Raw genomic sequence first — 22,330 nt, 5'->3', positions numbered from 1 at the left:
TCCCGCCTACTGTACATAGAGGAGCAAGTGAACATTTGGCGTTACCGCTGCCAGCGCTGCGCATAAATCGCTGCGTTGGCATCGATAGCGACGACAACAATAACAAAAAGAACAGCAACTGTAATCATTGCATATGCCAATGCCCATGCTTCTGTGCTCCACCTCCATCTCTCCCTCTCTATTTTTTTTTATCTTGTGCATTATTTAGGACACACAACCACACAGACACAAACATGCGCGGGCACACATACTTGCACGCTTTATTAATGTTGTAGCCGCCGCCTTTATTTACATGTGCCGCCTTTTCAGTTATTGCTTTGGTCCCAATCGTGTTGGTAATTACATAAATCATTTATTTCTGAACTATTAACTTTTAAGTTAAAAAAGATAATTGGCTTAATTTTTTGACGCGATTCTGTGAAATGTGCAGGGTGATTCTTTAGATGCGCTACAATAACAGTAAAGCATACATTTGTATGTCTGTATGATTTTGTGTGGCAGCCGTATACAATAATACAATAATACATAATAATAAAATATGTACGTGTGTAATTAATACCCACAGTAAGTACATAAGACTAACTCAAAAATATATTTAAAAATTTGCATTCCTTCAATTTGTATGATATGTTAAAATTTAATTTTATTTATTTTGGTTGTGAATTGAATTGGAGCATTTGGTGCATTTATAGTATATAAATGTACAAGTAGTTGTGAATTTAATCATTTTGAAATGGCTATGATTTAGTAATTATAGTAGCGGTGTCATTACTTAAAATGTGCTTTTTGCATGCGCAACAACAAAGCCTCAAATTCAAAGCACTGTTGACTTTGACACTCTGAGTGGTGCTGAGTGATGCTCTGTAAATGTTACTTGCACTCTTCTGACCTAAAGTTCACGTCACGACACATTTGAGCGCCTTACTAAGCTTAGCAGCGGGGCGGCAAGGGAGTGGGAGGCAACAAAAGGGGACTGAAGCGACGTCTTTGGTGCTGCTCATTAGCTTTGTGGAGACGTCAGACGCTAATGCATACATACAAATACAAATGTACACATATGTATGTATGTATGTATGTTTGCTTTGCATGCGTGTAAGTGTGCTTGATGTTTTTGTTGTAGCGGGGGCTACTGTTGTTACTTCATTTATAGCTGTTCTTTATACATAGTGCCGTGATGTAAGCACTGCTGCTATTAACTGCGCGCTCTTCTCACGTCTCTCTCTTTGCCTCTCACATTGCTTCTTTCTTGGCCAGCTCGTTACACTTTACGCGTCTTGCCATTCTGATGCAAATTCGAATGAAACCGTAGTAAGTAAAACAATTTAATTACATTTTGCAGCTGGTGTTGTTGTTGTTGCAGTCTCGGCTGTTGCATTGTTGCCTTTGCCTAATAGCATTTGCAAATGTTGAGAACCTGGCAGGCAGCTGTTTTATGTATTTGTTTGTATTGTTTTCATTTTTTTTCCAATTTTTTTCTTCTGGCTAACGCAATGTTTGAGTTCTGCTGCCCCAGACCCCAGAAATGCGTCTGTTTTCGAATGAGGCAGGCAAGGCGATGTCTTGGCTAAATAGTATGTGGTTTGCGATATGTCACGTATAACACGTACTTAGGGCAAAAAGCCGACCAAGTGTGGCACCAGCTTCAAAGTAAGTAAAAGGCTGTCAACTTCCTTGACTCCTCAAATTACACTTGGAGAAAAAGTTTGTCCAAAACTGAAGTACGCTTATCGCACTATGAAATGAATGGATTCCGTTTCACTAATTATGTCGGATGAATTTAATAAATGTTTTGCATTGACTTAATGTTTATTGATGCTTAGTTTTAATGTTAAATGAACAAGATTCATAGGCATAATATTCTTTTTCTACTATATTTAAAAAAAAATTTTTAGTTGTAGTGCTCTGTTTTTCAATGTTATACAAACTTCTAGCTAAGGTTCCGATAGCACTTTTCTGGATTCTATGCTCTGAATATTTGTTTAGGGTGTAAAGTTTCATGATTGTCGATAACTTACAGTTAAACTTTTAACGCAGTTAACGCAATTACATACGTGCTAAACTATTTACAGTTGGCAGTTTCCAATTGCCTGATTCCGCGGTACTTGAATGGGCTTTTTCAAGTTTTCCCTTTTATTATTCAATCTAATCGAAATGGCACGTTTGATCGTACAAACAAAAGCTAATTTAGTTTTAATTGGTAGATGAATGCTGCTATTAAGGAATACTCGTTAAATATTAGACTTCCTTGCAAGCCAGAATTTTTTTTATATCAAAACAGAACTCTTTTTAAAAACCCGAAACTTGGACTGAGTTGTGAGCACTTCATTTTATAGATAGATCCAAGAACCGTTTGTTTTAATATAAAAGCAAGTCAAACTAAATTCACTACTCTCTAATTCTAATCTAATTCTTATATGAATTTTTCTATAAAAATATTTCCCAGTCTTGGAAACATGGGAAAATTTGGCGTCATGGGCATATCATTAAAAATGCGTACATTAATTTTGTTTGCCAGTGTGAACAATCCCCTAAATAGAGAGAAAGGGGAGCAGGAGAATCAGACATGAAGTTGACACTGCACGTCACGCAAAATAATCTCAGTACACCCGGGTAGGATAATATTTGTGCATACCATAATGAGCGGTTTTGTTTAAGCAGAAAAGGCGCATAAAAACAATGCGTTCTGTCAGCTAATTGCAAAGGGTTCACAACAACAACAACGCCAACAACACAACAGCAACAAGAACTTGCAACATTCAGTATACAAGTTGCAATTCGAAAAGCCGTCTGCAGCTTGATGGGTTCGCAGCGATTATGTGCACAGCCCACAATGCTACACGCCCGCTCATCGTCAGCGTCATCTCCAGAAAAACCTGCAATTATTGGCTACAGTGGAAACAGACAGAAGAAACAACATACGACGACGACGACGATGAAGATGGAGATGATGATGATGATGACGACGACGACGACGACGACGACCAATGCAAGGTTTAAAAGTCAAATAACACAAATTATTGGCAAGCAAGCAAGAGATCATATGAAAACAATCAGCAGCAGCAGAAGCAGCAGTCAGGTTTTCTGTCCTTTGCCCCTGGCTAATAAAGCCAACTAACTATAAATAGCCGAACAACCACAACGAGTGCAACAATTGCAAACAATGCCTTAAGAAGTGCAAGAAGGGCCAAGAATTGAAAATCCTTTTCAGTTTTCCAGTTTCTGTCTCAGGCCCCTTTGATGGCAGCGACCAGAATTTATGATTAATAAATAAATAAGCGAACATTCATTTGTAACGCACATAATAATGCTGCGTTGGCCACCAATCGCTGTTCCACTGTTAGTTAACAGACAAAGGGCAACAAGTGGTCACAGTATGTAAGTTAACAGCAGCTGTTCATGTTAGTATATACTTGTATGCAATGTTAACTAACTTTCTAGCATATACAGTAATCAAACTATATACTTTTATCTGAGCTATACGAATGAGTGACATAATTGATTTTGGAAGTCAATGGTTTCAAAATTTTGCCATTATATCATTAGTTGATTTTGTTATACTTTTAACAGCTGGGACGTTACATAAATCATTTGTTGAGCTTGTTATCGATGCACAAAATTAGGAAACTCCCATATCCCACATTAATTTACTACTAATTGATCTTTTCGCTGATATAGCGTTTTTGGGGGACGCGCCCTTTACACACACTAAGCGTGAAAGTATCTGTGTTTTCATATGCCAGATGCCGAGTCGAATCGAATCTGTCCCTCCCTGTCCGCTTCTGTGGTGTTAAAAATAGCGAACGAGGCAGTGCACACGAAAGAAATATACAAACATACTCGTACATGCATATAGTATATACGTTTGTATGTGTTTTGGGCAGCAAAATGATCACAAGTAGCAACTTTATTCAAATTTAAATAAACGGCTCTATGCATGTGCGTGTGTCTGTGAGTGTGTGTGTGTGTGTGTGCGCTAGTACCGCTTTCTGTTTCGTTTCGGTTATACAAATATTTTCACAAGTTATCTCAAAATTTTGCGCACAATGCGCAAGGTCTCTGAAACCCAATTCGAGTATGTTCTTAATGAAGCGTTAAATTGTTCGTTTTCTTTCTCGCTCCCAGTAATTAATATTCCCACAGGCGGGCAGGCAAAGAGCAGCAATTTCCTCAGAGCTATCAAAAATATATATTGAATAGGAGATAATAATGAACTACTGAAACTGTTAAAGTTCAAAAGAACAAACAAACAAAATAACCAACAGGCAGCCAGAAAATGGGAAGAGGGACCAAGTATAATTATGATAAATATATAGACTTTTATAAAGGTGTTTTAACACACCTACCATTATGTAAGTTTGCTAAATATATAGATTAGATGAGGCATCAATCATCTCTCTGCTCTTCTTATTTGGAAATATTGTGTATGGGTCGTTTGATCAAACTGTTCTTGGGATCTATTAGAGTTTAAACAATGCTTCTATAACCATATATAAAACTGAGAGAGGATGTTGCATTAAGTAGATTATTACAAACACCCATCTTATCTTCTTATTTGAACGAATAGTGTACTAAGTTTGTAATAAGTTGCATTTCAATCTTTTCCAACCTTTCCCTTCTATTCTTCTTATTTCAAAAATATAATAGGTTTTCGTAATTTTACATTTTTTTTGGAAAGTTTTTACAGCGAACATCTAATAAAATTTTTAGTAAAAATGTTATGGATATCGCTTCTGGATTTTTTGTAATTTGTAATTCAGATATTACTGAAGTTTGATTAAAGTAGATATTGAAATCTTTGAATACATGGAATAGGATATCTTTCTCAGCTAAAATAAATGTCTATATATAAAAAGAAAGATAGAGAGAGAGAGAGAGGGAGAGAGAGAAAGAGAGAGTAGCGAGTAGCTAGTCAAATAAAATTATCAACTCTTCATTCATTCATTTGGACCTCTCTAGATTTCGTTTTTTTATTTGCTTCGTAACATTGTATATCTATTCATTCAAGCTCCCACATATGTATATAACATCTTGGCTGTATTCGCAATAGTATAAGTACAAGTTTTGTGTTTATTATATAATTTATCTTAGATATCTCAGTGCTCTTCCGTTACAGACAACAGCATTGTTATCACACCCACGTATGCGAATCTCATTCAAGAACTATACGTTATGAAGAGAATGTTCACAATTCATCTTATCTTATTTTGCAAAAGATATAAAGATGATTACGAGATTGTGGGTGACACAGCACGTGTGCTATGCGGTCAAAAGAGTCGTTAGACCTCAAAAAGAATACGAATTAACAAATTTGTATATTTTTTACGTTTTGAGAACCTGTTTATCAACTTTTTGGGTAAAGCTTTTGCTAGAATAATATGGAATTATATATTTACCTTAACTTTTAAAAACTGAATAACCAGTAAAAATAATGAAATGATGATCCTCCCATGAGATCCGAAATAACAAATTTATTAGATTTTTTTTAGAAGTATGTAGTGCTGCGATTAGCAAGAAATTAATACTAACATTTTTGGCATCGAAAAATTACTTTAGATTCACTTTAACACTTAATGTCGAATGGATGGATGAATATTTTTTTTCACAATATGATGTGAGTTCATATTTATGTATTTCGTTACAAAATTAAATGTAGTATAATAGTAAAAACTTATTAATGCAAATCCCACCAAACAGAGTTTCTAAAAAATGTATAAAAAATCTACATAAATCGAACGAGCTACTCAGAAGTTTTACAAAAGAAAACCATTCTTCTACCAGAAAAAAAAACGCCATTTACACATAACTTTAAATTAAACTATCATTCTCATGAAGCTGCTGCTAATACATGGATATGTATGAGTATGTGTGTTTGTGTGTGTGTGTGTGAAAGGAGAATGAGTTAAGATTTTGCTGTTGTTGACAATTAAATAACAGCATTCACAAAAGCTGACATTATTTAACATATGCAAGTAATTGAGTTAGGCGGGATCACTTGCTCTTGCACTCCATTCCCCGCTCTTGCTTTATTTCCTCTCTTCTCACAGGTCCTAAGTTCAATGAGTTGTAAAATGTTAAACGGTGCTGCATCGACATACATACATACATACATATGTATGTTTGTACGTACTTATGTATATGTGTATGTATATACATGCATATGTATGTTATGGGTAAATACATATACAGAAATAAACTAAGTGGGCTACCAGTCATTGACATGCTTATGTCAGAGGTGGGGAGAAGGGGAAACAAGGGAGAGCGAAGGCAGCCCACAGTCAATTCAAGCTGTACAAGTGCGCTTGCTTACATATACATACATACATAGATACATATGTATACAAATGTACATATAGGCACAAAATGTGCATACAATACATGCATACATATGTATGTGCATGTATACATGCAAATAAACAACAGTTAGCTAAGCACACTTAAAAAGCGAACTGAATATTGTGTCCAAATTAATGGACACATAAACTAGCAACTAATTAAAACAACTTTGGAATAAACAGTCAGTCAGTTCAATAAATAAAGAGGCGCGCGCATCTCGAAATAATCTCAATAAGCTTAGTGTACAACAACAACAACAACAAAAAGAAAAAAGAAACAACAGCCTTGGTTTTGGACAGGCAAAGCAAAAAGATTTGTCAATGCGCCCGTCATCTTCTAACACTCTGACAGAATGTGAGAAGAGAGTGTGAGAGTGTGTGTGTGAGTGCTATTATATTAAATGGAATGCCGTTAGCTAGAAGAGCTAAAGGTCGTCACACAGCTTGAACGCTTTTGAACCAAATGAAATGCAGGTAAGGCCATCGGAAGAATGGGGGGGGGGAGCAAGAAACAAAAAAAAACAACAGATAAGAAGAGAAGCCACCATGTGAGAGAACAGCGACATGTGTGAGTGTTTGTCTTAATTGACAGGCCGACACGGACACGCAATGCAACGCGAGTTGAGGGCCGTGTGTGTATATGTATGTGTATATGTACATACATACATATATACATATTTACATCGTAGTATGAGGGCTTATCCTCAGGCACCTCTATATCATGCAATTTTAACAGCCATTACCTTAGCTACATAATAATACAATTTCTCTATTTTAACTTATTTTTTTAAAAGCCTACGTACATTTGCAATTGGGCTTAAAGATTGGCAACAAAGCCGGCAGCTTAAACTTTTCTGTTAAAGCTTACACTACCTAGTAGAACTGAGCGCAACATGGCTATTAGGAGTAGGATGCTTTAAGATGCAGAATGATAACTTATAGCTGGCAAAGGTAATACGAGCGTTGCACGAACTTAAACGCACAAAAATCCAAATGCAAATATATAATATCAAGCACTATTTTAAATTCGTGATGTGACAATATTTAATGCTAAAAGCTGCCAACGCTATTATGAAAGATGCACGTATTTGTGAGATGCTGTATATACTTGTTTGTATACATATGCACGAGTATAGTTGTATATGTATGCATCATGTGACCGTAATGATAGGAACAATCAAAACACTAAAATACGCTTCTCAGCACCATTTTAATTTCTGTTGCGTCAATATTTAAATAATGTTCATTCGCTGCTATAACCATAGGGAATGAAATTATTATGTTTCATACGTTCTGACACAAACAATAATCAACCAAGTCCTACTGGGTTATACATATAGACTTGTCTTCTCCTTATGCTCTTCTCTATGCATCGCGCTCTTTGTCGGCAGGCCTTAAATCTTATTAGAAATGCGTTTGTTCTCGAAAAGGGCGCAGTTATTTTTATTTATGCGTAGCTGCTGCTGCTGCGCTGCTGCTGTTGGCAGATAGAGAAAAAAACTCACAGCCACAACTCGAAAGGTAAAAAGCCTATAACAACAACAACAACAATGGCAGCCCTGTCGAGGGCTTGTCGTTGATGTTTCTTCTTTTTTTATTGTTGTTCTGTCTTTCCACTTTTATCTTGTAGATGCGCCCTCCTTACCAGAAGTATTTTTTGATTTTGTGACGAAGTTTTAAAAGCTTCAAGTATTTTAATTGAAAGCGAAGAAAACATTACTGAAATGCCAAAAAATATTAGAGAAAAATAATTAATTGCTCATCAAAATAACATACTCATAAAAAAATACAATTATGGGCCTATTAAAATGCTTGTGCTGTAAAATTGAATCAATAATATTATTGCAAATGTAAAGAATCCATTTTTAATTAGTTTTTTTTTTTTATCTCTGACAGTAAGGGAAGAAGCAGATTGCCATTATAAAGGGTGTCTGAGGAGCATTTTAGAATAAGAATTCTTGACAGAACATTACAAAAGAACACTACCTATCTATAGCAATAGCCGTAAAGCATATATTTGTTACCTTTTATAGTAAACGCAGGCATCTTTTAATAGTTTTTTGTTTTGTTTTGTTTTTTTGTTTACTTTGCGACAACAACTATTCTTAATTCTCTATGCCTATGTTGTTTGAAAAGCTATGAGACTTGAAGCAAGAATTTATGCTTGATTTTTGTTGTTGCTGTTGGTTTTCTTTCAAAACCAATTCTTTAAACGCTTGGAGAATAATTCTTAATTAACAGCTTTGGTAGCACGCTTAATTTTTTCTCAATAGAAATTCCTAACGGTTCAGGGCCATAGAAATTGCTTAGGCCCGTCGAAAGCAGTTAAGAGCTTATGCCGAAGCAGAAGATATTGTTTCGGGGCGAAATCAATCGAAATTGATTGGCAGTGCCATTACGTATACGACGTGTGGCGCTAAAAGTGAAACAAATGCAAACACAAACACAAACGAACACGCATTTCTCTATAAATGAGTGCATGTATAATTTTAGAAATAGTTTTTGGATATTTTAGCTTTGCAATGGCAACTGCCTCTGATTTGATTTGCCTTTATTATGCTCGGTTTGTGGCGAAACACAAACCAAAATAAATAATTGGCACATTTTCAACAACGTACCAACAACAATGAGGCATTATTTGTAATTTAATTTGGCGCAACGTGAAAATGGAATTATATCAACAAAAATTTAAATGCCAAAGTCGCGTGCGAACGAATTTTGCGTACCCAGTATTTGCAAAAACTCTCTCCAGATACTATAAACAGGCCTTGTTACTTTAAATACATTACATTCAATAGTGTGTGCACCAAAAGTTTGGCATCTCTAACAGCTGTTCTTATTGAGATATTGGAGTTCATACATGCAGACGAACAACTTAAGACTAACTAGTCCCCTTATGCTAGTCAACAATATTTGCACTTCTTCTTGCCCTCTCGGTAAAGACAAGACAAATTCGAAAGTAAGCTGATGAACAATATATAGTATGCATACTTTTTGGATGTGGCACTGAGTAGCGGAGATTTGCAATGCTCTTCCTCCTATAGAGTATACGAATGGTTGCCAAAAACTGTACACAAACTGTACAACAGCCTATATATATATATACTGTCTATAAATATAAGGCAACATCTGCATATGAATCTAAAGTGCGTTCTTCCATAGAACTGGGTAGGCTTTACGATTTTCTTCATTTGACCGTCAAATGCAATATGTGGATACATAATACTATATATACGAGCACATAGTATGTATGTATATGCCTTATTTTGATGGGTGTAGTTGTGTGTGTGTGTTTATTTAATGACTTGGCCAACAAGCTCAAGTTTAATTTGACAATAAGTTGCCGTGTCATGGTCAGAAATAAGTGAGAAACTGAGCGTAATGCAACGCAAAGGAAAAAAGCAAATAAAAAATTTGAATAACTAGAAATGCAAGTGATAAGTAGGATTGATAGACAAAACATGACAGCCAGCCACGCATTCAGCTTAATGGGGGCATTTTGATTGAGTATACAAACAAAATTTCCACACAATTATCACCACAAAAAGTCAAAGGTAAGTCAAAGATCATGGCACAACAATAAAGAGATAGACTAGATGGCTTTGTTGTGAAAATGGTGGAGAGATATGGATATGGATACTTTAGCTAGCATCGCAATTAAATCGAGTATCCAGCTCATTTGGCATTGATTAAAGGTAATCGTTTAAGGTACAGAAGGAAATCAATCCTAATCTTATGGAATCAACTAAACGTTTTTGAATTAATAAGAAGACAGTTGAGGCTTAAAATTTGTAACTTTTAGGTAAGGTTCGGTCAGACAAGTAAATAATTTGCGTTCAAATTTGCTTTATCTTACGAATGGGCTATGCAAAGTAAGGAAATTTATGTGCAAATAATTTGTCTGTGTGAACAACAAATTATTCATTACCTAACTCTTGTATTGCCCGAAGTTGTTGTCATTATTCTGCCCAACATTAGTTAAGATTACATATAGTAAGCATTTTTCTTCAAACGGAGGAGAGTTCTTGAGTATATGAATGATTTTTTAAAAATTCAAAAATATTTCAAGCCCTGACTAGAAATTTATTGTGGATATGTGTAAATGATTCGCAAAATATATAGATGTATACGTACAAGCGATAAAAATGCTGGATCCGGCTTGAATGATGGTAGATGGAGTAATTTTAGAAACATTTTTATCAAATTATTCGAAAAATAACTTAAAAAATTATAAATGTGTAAATTGTAACTTTAAAAGTGTTCAATGTGTTTCCGTACGATTGAAAATCCAATGCAACAATGATTTTGAATTTTGAATTATGTGTAACTATGTATTATTAAAAATTCAATGCTACATATGTTTCCTGACATATAAATACAAATTATTTATACATAAATGTATATAATATATACATATGTATGTGTATATTTCCCGTCGTTCATAAAACATTTTCAGCAGACGGAGAATACAAAGAATTTCGAAAACAAATTTGGAGAAGAATTAAATGTTGATATGTGTAGAAATGCAGGCATTGCTGAAATTATTGAATAATTAAAAGGCAACAACAATAAGTGTGTCGATGATATCGGCTGCCATGGATTAGTTAATAATTGTTAATTGTTTTTCTTTCTCTTGTGCTTTGTTTGTTTAATGTATGTGTCCATATTTATGGCGGAGCTTAGAAATCAATCAAAACGCGTTCAGAATTTTTGATATTCACACGAAATTTGTTAACACATTTAACAAACACACACACATCTACATACATACATATATACTTGTATGTATGGATGTATAAACAATAATTAAAACAATCCACACACACACACGCATAAGCTTTAGCACGCGCTGAAGGCGCTGTTTATCCGTTTTTTAATTTGCAAGTGTGCGTTATGTAAAAAAATTGTTAAAAAATACAAAAAAAAATGGGAAAATAAATGTGCGAGGTACGCAACAAATTACCGAAAATAAATTAAGAACGAACACACACAACGATTAAAAAGTAAACACACACACACGCACGCAGACGCACTAATTAAGTGAAAATAATTTCCACGACAAAATTCGAAGGCGACGACATTTAGACGCGTCTTGCTCGCGTCTGCGACTAAATTTAGAACAGAACGTTGGCAGCAGCAACTTAAACTCAAACAGACGACGCGCGGCAGCAGACTAAGCAAAGCGCACAGAACGCAAAGCAACAGCAGCAGCAGCCGGCCGCCCGTCGGCCTTGCTGCTTAGATACAATAAGGTCTGCGCCACAAAGCAATTCTCTCTCTCTCTCTCTCTCTCTCTCTGTGTGTCGTTCGCTCTCAATGCGCTTGCACGTCACAAAATGCATCGTTAAAATCAAAATCGAATCTTCAACAGCAATTAGGAATATGCCTAATGAGTGCCAAAATAAAACATCACTTTGAATTAACATTTGCGTTATTTAACAGCAATTAATCGTACTTTAAATAATCATACTTTAAATAATCATACATAAATAATACTCCGACTTGGACTCTTCACACTGATTACACTTAACAGACTTGCGCATGGCGATACCTTGAAATCTAACAGCCCTAACAGCCGGCACAACAATTGAGTCCGCTGGAGAGCGGAGAGAGCGAATAAGCAGAGAGTGCAGTGCACTGCGCAGCATCGCTACTGCTGCTGTTGTTGTTGTTGTTATTGTATGCCGGCTGCGCTGCTGTTTATAACCTTTTTTACTAGCACGCATGTGCAGCTGATGACGCGATGCAGGAGAGCTGCGCGTTGCACCTGCTGAGTAGTGACAGCAGAGCGGAGCAGAGTGCTGCTGTTGTTGTTGACAACGCGTAGGCCAAATATTTAGCTTACGGTACAAAGGCAAAGAAGAAGAGACAGAAACAAAGCAGCAGCCACACACTAGGCGGCATTTGTATACAGACAGATACTCGTTTCTAATTGGTATTAAGTCAGACAAATCATACGATGGTCTTACTTCGTTAAAGGGAATGCTATGATCTAAGAGAATTTTGGAGCAAAAATTATATAAGAAAAAAATATATCGTATATGTGTTTAGCTTTTATAACTTGCACTTCTCTAATCGAATTTTATTTAAATATAAATCCAATTTATTGCGTACTAAGTCATGAATTATTGGTTAGCGGATTTCAGTAAACAATAATACTATGGGAGCTCTGTTAAAAAAATTTATCAGATCCGCAGCGCGTTTTCTTCTTCTCTGTATCAAGTTTTAGGTGTGACTCTTAAGTTAATAATAACGCCCTATTAAACATACTTGTATTATGATATTAAATTTGCTACTGATTACTAATGACCATACAAAACAATTTTGATGTTTCAATTAAGACACAAAATTTATGTATAACGTGAGTTGAATGAGTTGTCTAAATACAATTGGCGTTAAGTGTAGATGCATATGACTGCGCTTCGTCTATGCAAAGCGGGTTTCGCTGATTGGACTGCCAATGTACCGTTCAATGGCAACTGCTACAATAAATTTGAGCAGCCAAATGCACGTGCTGCTAAGTAACTGCCGCAGTCGCCGTTGCCGTTGTCGTGGCCGTCGCTGTCGCCGTCGCCATCAACCGTCACTGCCGATGCTGCTGCTTCTGCTGCTGCCGTTGATAAGTACCGGTATTATAGGCCGGCAATTGCATAACAGTCTGCAAATTTATGCAGCTTTAACAGCAACTCGTCTGCTGCACCAACAGCGGCAGCAACAGCAACAGCGACAACGACCCACCCATTAGCATAGCAGCGGCGACTGCAACGACTGCGGCTGCGTCATTATTATCAGCAGCTAAAAACGCTGACGGCGCAGGTTCACACGACTCTGTAGTCTGTCTGCAGTAGAGGAGGTGGGTGCGTTACAATGTTTTTACTCGTCTTTTACGATTATATTGGTTCAATTTTAGATTACTAATTAATTGCTATAGTATTTCTGCAATATAGCCAGCTGAGTAACATAAATATTGAATAATATCGTTCATACGGAACACGGTTTTTATTTAACACGGTTTGAAAATTAAAAATACTATATATGGTTAAACGACTTTATTCCATTTAGCACGATTCATTTTGCATATGATCAATGCCTTTTTTTACACTGTTTTTTTACACGACTTTTTTAGGAACCAATCGACCGTGTAAAAACAGAATTAAGTGTACAACAGTTGCTGTCATTTTCATCTTTTAAAGCTTCAAATTAGACAATTTAAAATAAAATATTGTAGTACTGCTGTGGACCACTTAAAGAGGTTAATAATTCTACTCTACAACTTATGGAAACAAAAATATATATTGAATTGAAATTGTAAAAAGTAATTTAAAAAATAATTCGGTTTGAAGTAAAAGTTTATTACTACATTTATGTATGTACATATTTAAATACTGATCCATATTTATTTGTTCTATTGCTTTTTAATTCGCGCAAACACATCTAACAGACCGCACAGAACGCAAATAAAATACTTAAAAACTAAAGAGCCACTCACGCACTCGCGTCCAGCTCTAGTCTGGAGCCTCGCTCTGCTGCTTGACCGACATTCTTATCGACGCAGCACAACACGTCCAGCTGAGAGGTGGCATTAGAATTCGTAGCTATGAGCATTCGATTACAAAGTTGTTGATCGAGTTTGTCCCTCGAGACCGGCGCACGGGCATCTTAAACTAAACTCGATCTTAGGCTACAATACTTTTTTTTAACTTACGCTGCTCAGTGGGCGCAGGTCTACATTCTACTCTGGTTTGTTTATAAAGGTGTCTGTGTATTTTCGAAGCTTACCTATAAAGAGAAAAAACAACACATAAGTGAACAAAGTTGAAGTTTGTAAACCAAAATCCAAAACCAAAATATTTCGATCTAGCTGAAATAAAATTGGAAGAATCTACTATTAATGTACAACCAACCATTTACAACCAACACCAACATTATGAAAAAAAAAACAATAACATTAAAATATAGAAATTAATGTGCATAGCTGCTGATTTATATTTTTCATATTTGTTAAATTCTAAACTAATTTTCATATTATTCGACCGATTTTTACAAAATGTTGAAAATATTAAATCCATAACACCGCAAAAGAAAAATAATACCTTCTATAACCGTTTAGATTTTGTTATTTCAATGAAAATTCTATTTATTATATTACTATTTTTTTAGTCCTGCAGTATTGTGTTTTACAATTAGTTATTTAATTTTAGGCTTTTTACCAAAATTGACGCCAAATAGGCCGCATTTGTATTATTAAATAAAACATATCACTCATACGCCGGGTGGGGCAAAGCTTAACGAAGAAAACATAATTTGAAAATAATATTTACCATGGATAGAAATAACAATCGAAACAATTAACATTTACTTCATTTAACATTTATTTCATTTAACATTTACTTCATTTAACATTTACTTAATTTAACATTCATTTCATTTAACATTTATTTCCTTTTCTATTAAGACCTCTCAGGTCTTAGGCCCAGTAATATTTATAAAAACATATCACTCATACACCATGTGGCTAACGTTTAAAGTTGAACACACACTGCTTAATATGCAAGTAATTTTGCAAAAAATAATTAAATAATTCGTGCAAGTTTAAAATGATATTTTTAGTTTCTAAAATATTTTGAATGAATGAAAAGCTAAGCTGCAGAAAAGCGCAATCACAAAAGCTCTAGCCAAGACACAAACCGCCGAGCTTAATTTTTCTCTTGCATTTCTTTAACGCTATTCTCTCTCTTCGATCGAGTTGAAGAGTGCGAGGTGTTGCAAAGGCCTTGCGAAATATTTTCACACAGACACGGACGCGTACACATACTATAACGGAGACAGGTATGAAAAGGGCAATAAAATTAAAAGCCCATACGCATTTTTATGGTATATAGTATATGTATATATTATGTGTGTGTGTTGGTGCGTTTGTATTAGAGATGGGCATGATACTAGCTTTCAAAAAATGCGTACGATGAACATTTTTCAACGACTGAAGGTATGCATGAAAAATGCGATTATTTTAAAGAGTTTTTCCCAATTTTAATTTTCATATGCCATATTTTAACGCGTTTCTTTGTTCTCCTTTGAGCGGACAATACCGAATTTCTAATATTAGACACGAACATGCCACCTCAAGTTGGAATAATTTTATGGTTTTCCCAATTTTAAGGTCTATTCTGGCCGCGTTGTTTCAGTGTCTTTTCTTTCGAGCAATCACAATCTCGTTCGAAGCACTGACAATCGAATAAAACACGAGCCATGCCCACCTCTAGCTTGTATCTTATAGCTACAATATATCTTAGTATCTGTATCTGAGTCTGTGGCTGTTCATAAATAAATTGCACTTACTTGCTAAATGCTGACGGTCAAACAAGTTTAACTGCATGTTAATAATTAAATAAAACCAAAACATAAACATAAACCCATACACATACACATACACACACAAATACATTCACATCATATATATTGTATGTATGTATGTATGTATGTACAGAGCTGGCCACAAATAGTTATGTGTTCGGTGATTTAATTGATGATTTAATTGTGGAAAATGACGTTAATGTCGATGTTCGAGCAAATGTTTTAGCCAACATCGACAATATTATGTTAACAAATATGGGGAGACCAATTTTGTGGGTTCAAGGAACCAGCCAAACGGGCCAGGAGTACTTTTTGTTTTTTTTTTCCGGGAATATTGTGTGCGTGCGGGTCTCCGGGTATTACCAATGGGGTGCAAAAACAACAACAATAACAAATGGGAGGACCACAAACAATGGCGACATGGAAAATGAGCGATTCACAGACTTAAAAGTTTCTGCATGTTTGTAAAATCGTGTAATCACATAATGTATACTCTGCCTCTGCCTATACTCTACTCAGCTGCAGCTTAAGGTCTACAATTTTAGCAAAAATTTAGAATTCATGGAAAAGTTCACTTTTTTAAAGACTACTCTAACGAATTGCCAATGCATATTTCAAAAGACTCATTCAATTATTTAGAATTATGGGTAAATATTTTACAGATTTCTATGCATTTCTATATAAATTATTGACTGCAGAGACAAACAAGTGCTTGATGGAGAGAATTAGGTAGACTTTTTTAAGAGAAATCTTCAGCAGTTTTCATGACTCATTTAATTATTGATGCATACGGACATCTTCTAATTGATTTCTAGAAAAATATTTCTTGATTTTTCAACATTGCTCAACATCTGTAAGATATTTAGTCGACAGGCAGAACTGAGTTTAAAGAACTTAAAGTTAAAGTGCAGCTTTTAATGACTCATACATTTGTTGACAAATTCTTAAATTATGGAAACATGTTTGCAGACTTCTAGACATTCCTATTAAAATTATTGACTTTATAAACAATTCTGTACTCTGTAGTTGTTGGTCAACAATAAAGTTACTGTTTTCAAGAGCATTCTACAGAATAAATAATGCATTTTTCATGACTCATTCATTATTTGAGAAATATTTGCATCTGCTAATTGAACTGTAGAAACAAATATTTGTAGATTTCTATACGCTCTTCAATATAAATTACTGCCTACAAAAGCAAACGAATTATTTGTTAGTTGATGGGCAGAACTAAATTATACGTTTTTAGAGTATAACTTGCAAGACAAATTCTTCAGTTCTAGACACAAATTTGTAGATTTCTGTAAACTATTGACTACAAAAACAAAATGAATTTTCTATCGTTGTTGGACAGACCTAAGTTCTAGCTTCTACACATCATACTATTATATTTTGAATGACTCATTCATTCACAATATTTGTTTAAAGTTCTGATATATATTTGTATATTCCTATTTGAGTTTAGCTGAGGTTTAAATTGAAGAATTGTAAGCTGAAACTGCGCTGCATTGACTACAAAAGTGATTGACTGCACAAATTAATCAACCATAGTCATAAATCATGTCAGTGCTTTAACACGTTTTATGATCAGTTTGTGTAAAAAACTCATCCAAAATTAAATTTGCACCCGCGAGCACAGCTTAAAATCTCTCGAATTTCAGTGACAAAAATGTATGTCATAACAATCGATTTTTGGGTGCTTTTAAAAGCCCAACATTTTTTAGAAATATCCATGACCTATGTCTAGTATGTAACTGATCGCTTTTTATTATTTTGGAGTACTTGTTACTTGTTTTGCCACCAAAATATGAAATAAAAAGTACTGCCTTGAAGGCTTCAATAATGATATTTTCAAATAATCTCGATAGCTGCTGCCAGGAATACTTCTACTAGCTAATAGGAATGAATTGAAATATACAATTGAAGAATCTATAAAATATATTCAGAAGAATCTAATCAATCAGTGCCAGTTTTTGCTTTGAATACGGTTCAGAGATATTTTCATTCCTCGAAGAATATGCATTGTAAGAAACTACTAGCTACTTCTTTAATAAATAAAAAAAAAAACATAAAATAAAACAAAACTTTACAAAGTAGCATAAATCTGTCTAGAAAGCTCTTGAGATTTTAAGTCAATCCTTTAATATTAGTTTGAAATTTTTTTTTGAAATTGTTAAATTGCCTTTTCTCCCTCTCTCTCTCTCTCTCTCTCATTCTGCAACAAGTATATATCCTCACAAAGATATTAGAATGTTTGGCAAATTTAGCCACTTTCTGATAAGCCGCATCAATGTTTCCGATAATTAATTGTAAGGCTATCGATAAATTTGCATTTCTTAACTTTCATTTTTAATTAATTGTTTTTTGGCTACCATATTAATCCTCTCTCCGAACTGTAAATCCTTAGAAATGAGCATGTCAGAGCACAGGGGAGAGTATTCTGTTACGCATTACACACAAACTACTGGCATGCGGCGCTCTTAATGCGAGCTCTTTTCGTTTTTGTGGGCGAGAACATGGATGCGTGGGCGAGGCGAGGCAAGGCGAGAACAAGGCGAGGCGAGGCAAGGCGAGGCGAGGCGAGAACGAGGACAACAACAACAACGAGGCTTACCTGCGCATTACCCATTAGAGGTTCGTCTTCTGTTGCATCTCCGGCAACATCATCAATATTTGCATAAACGTGCTGATTGGCCAACTCTTCCTCCCGCTGCTGCTGATGCTGTTGCCGTAGCAGCTGCTGCTGTTGTTGTTCTGTTAACTGTTGCTGTTGCTGTTGATGCTGCTGTTGTTTGTTCTGCTTCTTCTGCTGCTGCTTCAGATGCGCATTCAGATTAATGGCCGACTTCGATTTGGCTTTGGCGTAACGAGCCGAGCAGCGCAAACTTTTCAGAACGCCATACGAACGTGCAGTGGCAAGCTTTATTGGGGTGTGACACGGAAGGGGGTGTGGCAGTGGGGCGGGGGCATTGGTGTGGGGGTATAAGAGAAATACATAGGTTTGCTAATTGTAGTAAGAAACAACAACAACAACATCATCAATGATAGGCAGGGGATGAGTGTTAAGCTGACGTTTTCATTTATTTCCATTAATACCTATTATTATTATTTTAAAAAAAAATTCATTTTAGTGCGTTATGTGTGAGGCGCTTTGGATGTGGGCTGCTTGGAGGGCGTGGCGTGGGCGCGTTGCGTAAAAGAAAACTTAAATATACTTCTGCAAAGCAGCGTCGCAGTTAATAAAAGAAAAAGTTGTAAAAAAAGTAGAAAATAAGTATTTTTGTGTACTTGGCATTTCTATTTACGACGTTGACGTCGCGACGTGCTGGCATTTCACATACTATGTATATACATATATATTATATGTATGTACGTGTGTGTGTGACTATAAACTGCGCTTACAGTTACAATTGTAGAGAGAATTTAACAGAGCAAGCAGTGAAAGTAATTCGTGTCTATTTAATAAGCAACTTCACGCCCAATTGCCAAGAGATGTCAATTTTATTTCTCGATTGGCGAACAACATATTGTGATTCAAGTTGATGGCGTATTAAGGATTCATTTATTTACAAACTAAGGCATTTTTGAAGGGCTGCTACCTTGAAGTTATGGACTGACAAGCGTGCTTCCCGGATTTGAATCCCATGGAAAATATTGACAAAAAACACTCAGAAATGCAAAGAAAGCATTTCTGTTGCTATTCCTGCATTATTCTTCTTTTGGGTCTGTTTCGAATCGATTTTTAAGCTAAAGCTTCAGCGGACGGCTATTTTGAGAAATTTTCTTAAATCACATTCAAACTTATAAAACTTAGTGCTAGAAAGCTATTATCTAAAATGTGTATCATTGATTTTTAAGCTAAAGCTTAAACGAACTGCTATTTTGAGAGATATTTTTAAAGCAGACATTCTAACTTAAAACATTTTTATAGGTTGTTAGTGCTAGAAAGCTATAATCTATCATCTGCAATAGTAATTATGAAGAACAAATTGTTGCAAATTCTCCCTTCACCTGCTTCTGTTCTCTATCTGCAATAATGTTCTAAAACAGTGCTAAATTATAACTCTAATGCCTCTCTATATAGTGGTTCCACTATATTGATCTTGTCGTACGTGAGCTCTGACAAAATATACGACAAAATGTTTGAAGCTTGCTAGCGATTGTTGAAAAGCAGAACCAGATGGGGTGGGTGTGAAATATCTGTTTGTTTAGCTTTACTAACTGGGCCAAGAACTAATGTAAAGACACGTCTTTGTGAAAAGTCTAATCGTTGTATATTGAGGGATTATTCATGAGAATTTATCAATGTTTGATAATATTTATCAGTATATCAGTATAAAATAATTGTTATTATTTCTATCAATACATAAGTTAGATATTATTCAAGAATTAAATAAGAAAGATATCTCCACAATTCTGTAAACAAATTGGAGTGTAATGAGAAATTCACAAGCTGTGGTTTCCGTTGCCAATATTGTTGCTAACGACGGTCTTTGAACTCGAGGAGGTGTCGTGCAGAGGCACATACTCGTATAAGGTGGCATTGGACACATCGGCTTTATTTTGCCAACTTCCGGCACAACAATTCCCGGCCACGTTTGTCAAAAGCAAACACCAACAATGTTGTTTGGCTTATTAGCCACTGTTTAAGTGAAAATAAGCCAGTCATGACTATCTATGTGCGCTACAAAGCTCATGATGATGATGACGACGATGACGGCGATGATGATGTTAATTGCTGATGATGTCGATGATTCAATACGAATGCAACAAGTCGCTGTCGCTATATATAGAAACATGAGCGATTGCAAAAGGCCGTGTAGATAAAAACTGAGCCAAACTAAACAAAGTGGCCAAAAACGACAATAACGACGACAACGTCGCAGTTTTGATTTCGAATAATAATGACAATAATCACTCGTTCATTACAAATAGTCAGTAACGAAGCGAACCAAATCGGTACCCACAACTACGAAATACTCGTACTCGGAGTACAAGTATACTACGAATAAACCACAACAGTCGTGAGCCAACGATGACAACGACGACTCAAATGCAGCAATCAAGTCAAAAACAATGCGTTAATAAAGCACTTTACGAAACTGGGCCAACAATGAAAACAACACTCCAAGAAAGCTCCTGCAGAGAGTCGCAAGACAGTGGGCACAATTGATGATGAATGACCAGAATTCTCGTACTGCCACTTGCCCAATCCAAAAACCATCATAAATGTGCGATTTCAAATTGCGCTCAATATTGTTATCGATTGTTAAAGAAGCTGACTGAGTGCTCAAAAGAGTTATCATCTAGTATTGAGCGTTGGTGTATTCCCTTAAGGATCTGCCAAAAGTGCTCAAAAAAGTGATGCAGCTGATCAAGATGTGTTGAAAAAAGTGTTAGCCGGAATGTGCGATTTCACATTTCGCTCAATATTGTTATCGATTGTTAAAGAAGCTGACTGAGTGCTCAAAAGAGTTATCATCTAGTATTGAGCGTTGGTGTATTCCCTTAAGGATCTGCCAAAAGTGCTCAAAAAAGTGATGCAGCTGATCAAGATGTGTTGAAAAAAGTGTTAGCCGGAATGTGCGATTTCACATTTCGCTCAATATTGTTATCGATTGTTAAAGAAGCTGACTGAGTGCTCAAAAGAGTTATCATCTAGTATTGAGCGTTGGTGTATTCCCTTAAGGATCTGCCAAAAAATTATCTTATCTGCCAAAAGTGCTCAAAAAAGTGATGCAACTGATTAAGATGTGCTGAAAAAAGTGTTAGCCGGAATGTGCGATTTCACATTTCGCTCAATATTGTTATCGATTGTTAAAGAAGCTGACTGAGTGCTCAAAAGAGTTATCATCTAGTATTGAGCGTTGGTGTATTCCCTTAAGGATCTGCCAAAAGTGCTCAAAAAAGTGATGCAACTGATCAAGATGTGTTGAAAAAAGTGTTAGTCGGAATCAATCAGAAGAAATTAAAATCTGTGCGATTAGCAGGAAAATCGAAAATCCTTGGCAGAGTGAGGCGATGATAGGATTTTAAAATATGCAATCAGAAAAATTGAAAAACAGGTATCAATCGCTTTGCTATTTTTATTGATTGGTTCTGAAATGATCTATATCCGTGAGATTATTGAGAATAAGTGAAAAGTTTCGAAAAAAAAAACAACATCGAATAAGTGATCGCAGAAAGTTATTTATTCTGGGCCTTAGTTGATTATTTAACACAATATTCATTCAACATTTTCATTTTATAGAGCTTCTAAGCAATTTTCTGGCTCTATTATGTTTTGCTTTGAGTGGAAATTTGGCTTGACAAATAGAATATAGACTTATTTAATTGAATGCCAATTCCATGGAAATAAATGTGCAATAATAAACAAGACCATCGAATAAAAAAGTAAAATAAAACAAAACAACAGATCTATTCACTTTTGGAACAAACAAAAATATACAGAATACACGTTGAAAATTTATGTAAAAAAAATATACTATCAAAGAACAGATGTTTTGAGATTTGGAGGATTTGGGGCTTAATTTTGAAACTTATGAACGTATCTCTATATTCTGGGCATGGTTCTTTTAAATCTTCCCAACCGTGTATAATGCCTTTAAAAAATACTTTAACATACGGAATAAATAATAAATTAT

The 22,330-nt window shown here is 35.4% G+C and overlaps 1 protein-coding gene across 3 annotated transcripts in view; it reads right to left on the bottom strand.

Annotated features, from left to right (window-relative positions):
* LOC115627174 (nostrin) overlaps nucleotides 1–22,330 on the bottom strand; it is a 44,378-nt gene that overhangs the window by 7,974 nt on the left and 14,074 nt on the right. Inside the window, exon 2 of one of the 3 annotated variants that reach the window (XM_030522772.1) lies at nucleotides 18,301–18,606. In XM_030522772.1, coding sequence (XP_030378632.1) covers nucleotides 18,301–18,606 — 306 coding nt within the window. Of the gene's footprint in view, nucleotides 1–10,466; nucleotides 10,578–11,295; nucleotides 11,426–18,300; nucleotides 18,607–22,330 lie in introns of those variants that run through there. The other 2 variants (XM_030522770.1, XM_030522773.1) reach the window with 2 other exon arrangements.

Source organism: Scaptodrosophila lebanonensis, unplaced genomic scaffold (assembly GCF_003285725.1).
Source record: "Scaptodrosophila lebanonensis strain 11010-0011.00,11010-0021.00 unplaced genomic scaffold, SlebRS2 tig00000092-arrow-pilon, whole genome shotgun sequence".
NCBI lineage: Eukaryota > Metazoa > Arthropoda > Insecta > Diptera > Drosophilidae > Scaptodrosophila > Scaptodrosophila lebanonensis.
The sequence above is the reverse complement of the archived record's forward strand: the minus strand, read 5'-3'. Positions and strand labels throughout refer to the sequence as shown.